Genomic DNA, 8,889 nt, shown 5'->3' with positions numbered 1-8,889 from the left:
TGTGGTCTCTGGAGCTGCTTCTGGCATGAGTTGGCCAAACTGGGACATCTGCAAACGGGACAAAGAATCAGCAATGGAGTTATTGGTACCAGCAATGTGAGAAACAAGAACAGTAAAGTGGTGGGAGACAGAAATATAGAATATGGAGTGAACAAGGTGCATGATCAGGGGGGTCATGGAATGAACCTGAGGCCCAAATATCCACAACAGCGCGATTGTCGTGGTGAAACAGAAGTTTCTTCCCCGACCACTGAGAGCCCCATAGGAGGCAAGCCAAAGCATTGGCTCCTTCCACTGAATGGAACCATCTTGCAGCACAGCGGGCCAGGGTTGAGCAATCCAATGACCCATATAATAAATGCAGCAGAGTCAGGTCCACTGCGGGTCAGGGATAATGATGCGGCCATTCCAGATAGGAAGGAACTCCAGCCATCAGGCATGGTTGCAAAGGGCCTCCTGATTCAGAGTGAGGTGATGGTGTGGCAAGCAATCAGTGCAGCTCAAGTCACTGAGACAATGCAAGAAGATGTGGCTGGCATGGATGATATGGCAGGCAAAGTTTAATTTGCCAATCAGGGAAAGGAGGTCTCGTTTGCAACATTTTTTATGTGAAGACCACCACTGAAGCTGTTAGTAGCCCACTGAGTTTTTCCTCAGGTAAGGAGGTTTCCATAGCAGTTGTGTTAATACAGATGCCCAGGAACACTCACTGAGTAGCAGGTCCTTCCAATGTATTGGGACCCAGAGGAATGCCAACCTCTGAAGATACACATGTGATGGACTTGTCATTTCAGGAACAGGCTGGAGAGTAGACAGAGCTGACAGTGAAGTAATCATCAAGGTAATGCATTAAGTCCGGAATCCGGTGCTTCAAGACCCATTCAAATGTGTCAGCAAGGCCTTGAATTTGCGGCTGAATTTGCATTATTTGGTCTTGGAAGGCAAGGAGATCTGGGGAGAGTTGTGGGAAGTGCGCAAGCATTATCTGATGTAAACATGCCAAGCCTTGAGCCAGGATGATAGACCATCTATGCGGCATTTCCTGTGTTGGGATGACACAAAAGCTAAGGTGGCGGTATCCTGAGGGTTGATGGTCAGGGTAAAGTTGTTTGGGGCTGAGGCAAAAGAAGGGTACGGGTACAAGTTGTCTGACAAGAGTTTGTTAAAGTCAATGTACTTAAGTTTAGTTATCTTGGAGCGAAGCTTCTCCGGTACCAGCAGTAACTTGGTTTCATTAGCAGTGGAATGTGGCCCGGGAAGTGGAGCAACTTCCAAATGAATGAGTTGTCCTGCATGAACTGTGAGAGCCTGGGTTCCAAATGTTGCGAAGAGTTACCACCATCTTGCTTTCCATCTGGTGTTTGTCCCCAAAGGAGAACATTGGGTGAGGCACTTGTCCAGGAAAGGAGAAGGACTTCTTGCACTAAATTTGGAGCTGAGAGCTGACTGTCTTGTCAACGGACAACAGCCTCCGTAAAGAGATTGTGTAGCTGGCTAAGTTGGGTGCTTGAGAACTGAGAGAGCGAGGGCATCTCTTCAGAGAAACGAGCTTGGAAAGAACTGATGACGATGTTTCCGGGATTGCTCTGACCTGGTTGTGACTCAGGATTGGGAACCTACACATTACGGTTCGCATGTTCGTGTTCAAAGATGCAGTGGGCCAAGGGGGATTTCATGCCAGTGGTAACAAGGTTGTGTGCCGATGCCAACAATATCAGATAATTCCTTCAAGCTGCGCAACAGACATAGATCCAGGCCAGTTGATTGGTTTCAGGACCAACTGAATAAGGCATAATGATTGAGAAACTAAACTTGTAACTTGTACAAAGAAAGCCTACAAGACACAGTACTTTAAAGTGCCTATGAAGTAGAAAAACAATTAATGCTTTAATATTTGAAAGAGTTTTCAAAATACTGTAATGAAGAATGGCCTTTTCACAAAAGGAATCCATAAAATCAAGAATACATGACTGTAAAGTGCATCTATGAAAATGTAACAGCTTGGCATAAGTAATAACCCTTAAGAAGGTGGAAGTTGATGAAGAGTATGACATTACCATGGCAACACTTTTGGCTCCAGTCCCTTTTGGTTGCAAATGAAATACCTCAAATTCCTCTCAAATCAGGCAGGACATACATAGAGGCCCCACTGCCATAGGTCTCCTAATCAACTCACTGACAGACATGATAACTTTGAAATGTCATCTTTTGTCACTAATCTTTGTTACCTACTGCTATCCAGGTGATCTGGTGACGTAATTTGGAAGACTGGGAAGAAAAATTTTAACGCAGCATCCCACAAGCGCACGCGGCCTAAGGTATTGTTTCCAAACTCCCTGCAGTATTTCCATCGCCAAAACTCAACAGATCATTCCCCGTCTACCACATTTCCTGTTACTGAATGAACATTCAAGTAGACCCGACGAGCTTGAACCTCGCCTCTGCCATGTTGAATTCGAATATAAGGCCGCACGCAAATGTGGGATGCGGCGTTAAAGTTTTTCTCCCCAGTCCTCCGAATTAAGTCGCCAGATCACCTGGATATGAAAAATATCATAACAATAGTAATGAAAATATTACGTAATAATAATAATACTGTAAAATAAAAATACAATCAAAATTAATATGGGTTACCAGTGCAGGTTACCAGTCATGTCAGTTTCTTCCACTACAGGTACAACACAATACAATACAATACATACTTAACTGACGACTCCCCATAGGGGCTTTTCAGGGCCAATGAAATACAGTCACAACAGAACAGAACATTCAACAACAACTGTCAAGAATACCAACTGCCCGGAGGCAAGCTAGTTGGCTATTTACAAGACAGTACGTAACAGCTGAGAAGTTGAACCAGGGACTACCAGGAACAAATTCAACCAGTGGTCAGAAGGTGTCTTGACCCCGGGATATCCGGATCTCAAGACACTTAGGCACCTTAGTCACTAGGCCGCACTCCTTCCCAGGTAATGCCCATTGCACTGTAATTATTGCTCAAAGGTGGTGACTCACTGTACTTTTCTACATCTCTACTGAGCTGCCTAACTGCATATTCAAGTATTACAGCTTGTAGCACTTGCACACATATCTGAGAAATATTGATATACAAAAAAAATTACCATCTCTGCACTGGTACATAGCATCCGCTGAAAAAAAAAAGAGCAGCATTATTAAGAGGTGCAGTGAAAAAACTGTGTGCAACTGTGAATAAAACCTACAGTATTTTGCCCTCCTCACAGATGTTCTTTAAGTTTTGTGACACAGAGGGCAAGCTCAAAGCAGATATGTCAAGAAATATACAAAATTAGATGCACACGGATTTCAATAGGTGTCACGACCATAACCTTAAAATAACGCTTAGAACCTTTACCCTCACCTTATTGTTGGAAATAGGTACATGTAGCAAATGCTTAGACTTAAAGTGCCACTACGATGAAAATTTTGCATGTCCTTTTTTCTTTAGATTTTGAAAATAGACGTACTAAAATTAATAGGTATCATGCCAATTTTTATCTCAAAATTCCCACAGAAAGTATGATTATTGTAACATAGTTTTTTGGTTTTCGCTGTCCGCCATAACTCGAACGGCAAATGACCGTGAGTGAGGAAAAGGGTTGGGTCTAGCTGGATCGCCTGGGGTCTGACATCATATGCGCAACGCTCAAAATAAACGCGGCTAATTTCCCATGCCGTCTATGAGATGTGAGAGATCGCCGAGTTGCTTTTTGCTGATATTATATACATTACTCCACGTATGATGTCACAATCCAAGTCTTGCGTGAAGTAGTGGCACTTTAAAGGAACACTGCGTATGGGATGTCAAAATTTGCTGTGCATCTAATTATGCACATTTCTGGGCATACGTGGCTCAAGAGGAGGATGCTGCTGACAACCATTGATGTGCTAAACTACAGTCGTATGGCCGCAACCTCCACTCAAGAATACATGGGAGGGGAGGGGGTGGGTCATTCCTGCCCCTTGCATTTTTTGGCGTTACAGCTGATTGTGGGACATGTTAGTGTAAATATTTGAAGTGTGGGTTACAGAACAAATGGAGAAGAGATCCTCACAACTAACTGGACAATTTAAGCAATTGTCTCTCAATTTTCAAGTGGCATCAATGGGATTTGAATATGACCTATGACCTCTGAGATGTTAGTGGAATGCTTGATTCCCATTGAAGACAATTGCTTACACTGTCCCGTTAAGTCCAAGGATCTCTTGTCCACGTCCACAGTTTAATGTCTTATAAGGCCTTGACAGTTGGGCTTGTTTGAAACAGTCTTTCCCTAATGTTGCTCCACAGACATTGTACTGTTTTTGCAAACAGTACTTTCTAGGTGTTTGCAATCAGTTATCATGCAGTTTTTTTATAAGGGTGTTGTTTCGATGATTTGATTAATATCATATGCATGCGATGCAAAGGGTGGACAGTTTAAAAATAGAGATTCTGAGGATTTACCGGTATTTTTGCCATGACTGATTGTGTATTCCATCTTTTTACAGTTTTCACAATGTTTTCATTGGAAATATAGAAAGTCCACTTTAAAAGGTGATGTGCGGGTAAGATACTGGAAATTACAAAATGGAGAAGTGATCCTTACACTTAATTGTCCCTTAACTGGACAATTTGACCAATTGTCTCTTCTGGACACAGCTGCAAAATTCAGGTGGATTCAACTGAATTCAAATCCATAACTTCTGCGATGCCAGTCCAATGTTCCACCAACTGAGCTATATTAGGCCACTCAGTTAAGTGTAAGGGTCACTTCTCCATCTTGTCCATAACCTTCAGTTCAAATATACACATTTATATTTCATACTGGGAATTATCACCATGGTCTTCATTTTTTGTTCAAAATTCCTATCACTAAACTGTACACCATAAAATTACAGATTTACCAACAAGAAAACCTGCCTTCTTCTCATTGTTTGCCAAACTTCTTGTGGTCAGTGATAAATGAAAAGGATTAAAATTTTAATCCCACGTAAAACTTACCAAATGTCTGCATATCGATGTGAGCCGACAGCAAGCAACAGATGTTGACCTTTAAAATTAAAAAGAAAATAAAAAAAATCCACTTGAAAATTCGTCCAAGGCGGGTTTTATTGAATCTGTAGTACACCCGCATTTAATTATTAATCCAATAAAGTCAGTTTACCCATAGACTCATCATCAATCCCCCACCCCCACTGACGAGTAAAATTGTCAGGCGTTAGTCTCGCTCCTACACTGTAAGAGTCATCAGGTTAAAGACGACAAAGTCTTTGAGTGGATAATTATGGACGTTGTTAACCCTTTCAGCCCCGATAGTGCCAAATGGCACTTATAGATTTTACTCTGTCTAACGCCAGACGATTTTACTCATCAATGGGGAACCCCTCGGGGCTTAAAGGGTTAACTCATTGACTCCTAGACCGCCCCTTATTGAGGAGTAAAATCGTCTGGCATAACATAAATCTATTGAGTCTCGCTCCTAGGAGTCAATGGGTTACAGCGGTTACCAATAACACACGACCTATCGCCTTCAAAAGAGTCTGATAAAGTTGCGTTTTGGTCAACATCAATCAAAGAAAAGCAGTTAAGATTATTTTGAATCCTTACATGTTTCCAAGGCAACTAGGAAAAAAAAAGAAAAGGATGTTTTTAAAGTAACAAATTAAATTTCTCTACATGTGCTAATTTGCTGACTTACAAGCATCGCTGATTTTGCAAATTATCACGTGCAACAATTCGAATATTTTCATTTAAAAATACAATACCCTTTCTTTTAGATAAACTGGCTTGGAAATCACTTTTAATAAAAATTACCAGCTGTCTGCAGATAAAACTTTTAATTTCTTGGTTCTGCTGCCTTGAAATGAAGTCAGAATTAAAAACAATTTTAACGGGTTGTTTTTGGTTGACGTCCACCAAAACGCAACTTTAACCGACTCTTTTGAATGCGATAGGTCACGTGTTATTCGTAACCACTGTAAAACGACACAGTTTTTGAGAGGATGAGGAGATTGTTAATCCACTGAATCCTGAACTGCTCCCCATTGAGGAGTAAAATCATCTGGCGTTAAGACAGAGTAAAATCTATCAAGTCTCTAGGAGTCAATGGGTTTATGATGGCAGCTTTCATGTTGCCTTCTTTTCTTATACAATGGCTACCAGTCTCTAAGAGTTATAGTGCTATAGCATCTAAACTAGTAGCCTGTAGGTCCTAGATTCCACTTCACATACATGTAGTAGCACTCAGAATGTTCCCGAATTGGCCAGAGTCTTTACAGATTAATACCTCTCTCCATCATTTACCAGGATGAAAATTCCCCATCTCCTTAATCTCAATTTTCAAAACAACTATAGCAAGCATGCATGCCACCATTTGAAATTTCAGTCCTAAAAGTATTCTGCGGAAATCAAACGTATGTCATCTCAACCTTGTTTTTAAAACCAATGGACTCCTAGGAGTGAGACTTCTTGACATCTTCTATGATCTATTACTGAACGCACAGCAACAGGGAATCTATTTGTTTTACATAATAAAGAACTGAAAGTTCTTGATGACATCAACTATGCGTCTGTCCTCCAATAGATCATAGGTGCGTGCATTATTGAACCTATTGTGTAAAATGTTATAGGAAAGATATCTGTTTACAAACATTGCTTTTGTTATTCAAATGTGCCAGCTTTGTTCCGACAGCCAATAAGGCTCTGGTTGGCACATTAATGATAATAGCGATGTTCCTCGTGACATCACCCATTGTTATTAATAGGCCAACCAGAACCTAATTGGCTGTTGAAACAATGACTTCTTTTGCTCCGTGGTTGGCAAATTTGAATATCAAGAAGTAATGTGACGTCAATGTTTGTAAACAAGAAATACTGCTGTAGGTGACGTCAATGATATCTTCCCTATTGTTGGTTTTTACTCACGTGATCAACAGCCATGTTTTCCAACGAAAACAAAAGAAAACGTTTGCATAATAATCGATCACCTCGATTAAACGACAGGACGCCGCAGAATTGTAAACCTAGCACGAAGATTTTTGGGGTGTAGACCTGTTCTCAGGGGCTCGAGTTGTCAGACCAACCAGGATTCCACCATATAACCGGAAGCTCCATGTTTATCCCGCATTACGCTTTCAAAGTGCAATTGGGGAAAAATAAAATGCAAATTCTACCTGTTTCTCCAACGTGGTAAGTTCATCGACCCTTCGAGGTTTCACAATATGATGATGGCAAAACAAGAAAATTTGCAACCTCGTTCCCAGGGTCCTCTCTCTTCATCACTCGAGACTTCGTGTAAGGGTACCCTGGTTGCGGTATGATGGTCACGTGCCTATGAGTACAAAGTAAGGGAGTACGAGTGAAATGCGCACCGAGGGTGGGTCCGACATAATTCAGTTGCAGGGAATCAACCCATCCTCTACCTCCGAAATGAGGATTATCGACAATTTCTAATTTTGTCCAAATTGACTGTTATCGTCAATTTAGGGGGCCCGCACAAACTGTGTGACCGTTTGTATTTTGAATTTATAGAGGAAATGTATGGAATGTCGAAAATCCTCGCATTGTCGTACTAGATTGCGATAAATATTCTCATTGAACATACATCAAAATAAACGTATTTTTGCCTTAAGGACGTTCGCGCCAATTGTTTCTGCGCATCCTTACTGCGCACGCAAATGCACACGCCACGTAATGCACGAGCGCGATAGGGCAAAAGGCCATTGCTATAGCTTTGCCTGGATTTAACGGTCTTGGACGTTCGGTGACCCCTATTTTTCTTTCCAGAAACGGATTTTATTAACAATTATCTCCACGTTGTCCAAAAATGAACAAAAAATCAATGTGGGAAGTTAAAAAAATTTCAAGATTTCTGCTCACGGGACATCAAATCCTGCCATCTTGCGGCTGCAAGACGCGTGAAACTGTGGTCGCTAAATGCGAACTTGATCTTTAAGGGAACCTCACCAGTTGACTAAATTCACTTAATAAGTCCACTTAAACAATATTTGGCAGAGAAGATTTCACTTCAAAGATTTAATTACAATATATTTGGGTTTACAGACACTGGCCTTATTCGCTAACGAAGCCCGATTTTGTCACATTTTGGGTGTTTTTCCGGGCATGTTCTCTCCAAAACGAAGTCGGTGACCCCCCATTTTTTTTACATTTCTGACATAACTAACTCATCATCTTACAGTGGTAAAAGTTTCAGAAAAAAATCAATGTTGAGAAATTTTCGCGCGAACGTCCTTAAATGTTGTGTGTAGTCGTTATTGAGGTTGAAGACGGCGATTTTAGCGATTTCAAGGGTTCGGCGTTGGAGAGACAAGGGAGGAAAGCTCACAGTTGGACCGGTCAGCGCCGAGCCGAAATTCACGGACAAATCAGCATCGCATGGGTTCCAAACCACGCACCAGGTAAGTTGAAAGTCCCACCTTTCATCTCGTACAATTTGATTTGAAATCCGTCCAAAACTTTTACAGGTAGACCTAAAATTAAAATTCAGCAATCCAAGCTCGATGGATGCGTAGCTGGACTTTTGTGTGCCGACTGAAAACTGATGATTTGTTCGTGAATTTCGGCTCGGCGCTGGACCGGTCCGACTGCGAGGCGAGCTTTCCTCCCTTGTCTCTCTACTATTACACTCGAGTGAACGTCTAACGCCGAACCCTTCAAATCGCGAAAATCGCCGTCTTCAAGGTCAAGAACGACAACACAAAACGTTTAAGGTAAAAATACGTTTATTTTGATGTCAAATGAGAATATTTATTGCAATCTAGTACGATAATGCGAGGATTTTTGACAGTCCCATACATTTCCTCTATAAATTCAAAATACAAACGGTCACACAGTTTGTGAGGGCCCCCTGTGAGTTAGGAAGCATAGCG

At 41.5% G+C, this 8,889-nt stretch overlaps 1 protein-coding gene across 3 annotated transcripts in view; it reads right to left on the bottom strand.

Annotated features, from left to right (window-relative positions):
* The window catches only part of LOC138039315 (3-hydroxyisobutyryl-CoA hydrolase, mitochondrial-like), a 27,817-nt gene extending 20,548 nt beyond the window's left edge, over nt 1–7,269 (bottom strand). Inside the window, exons 1-4 of one of the 3 annotated variants that reach the window (XM_068885524.1) lie at nt 7,174–7,218; nt 5,003–5,051; nt 3,123–3,149; nt 2,440–2,537 (exon numbers count right to left, since the gene is read on the bottom strand). In XM_068885524.1, the coding sequence (XP_068741625.1) occupies nt 2,440–2,448 (9 nt within the window). In that variant the 5' untranslated portion in view covers nt 2,449–2,537; nt 3,123–3,149; nt 5,003–5,051; nt 7,174–7,218. Of the gene's footprint in view, nt 1–2,439; nt 2,538–3,122; nt 3,150–4,607; nt 4,741–5,002; nt 5,052–7,173 lie in introns of those variants that run through there. The other 2 variants (XM_068885509.1, XM_068885517.1) reach the window with 2 other exon arrangements.
* Between the last annotated feature and the right edge of the window lie 1,620 nt (nt 7,270–8,889).

This window comes from Montipora capricornis, chromosome 1 (genome assembly GCF_036669925.1).
Source record: "Montipora capricornis isolate CH-2021 chromosome 1, ASM3666992v2, whole genome shotgun sequence".
Classification (NCBI taxonomy): Eukaryota; Metazoa; Cnidaria; class Anthozoa; order Scleractinia; family Acroporidae; genus Montipora; species Montipora capricornis.
The sequence above is the reverse complement of the archived record's forward strand: the minus strand, read 5'-3'. Positions and strand labels throughout refer to the sequence as shown.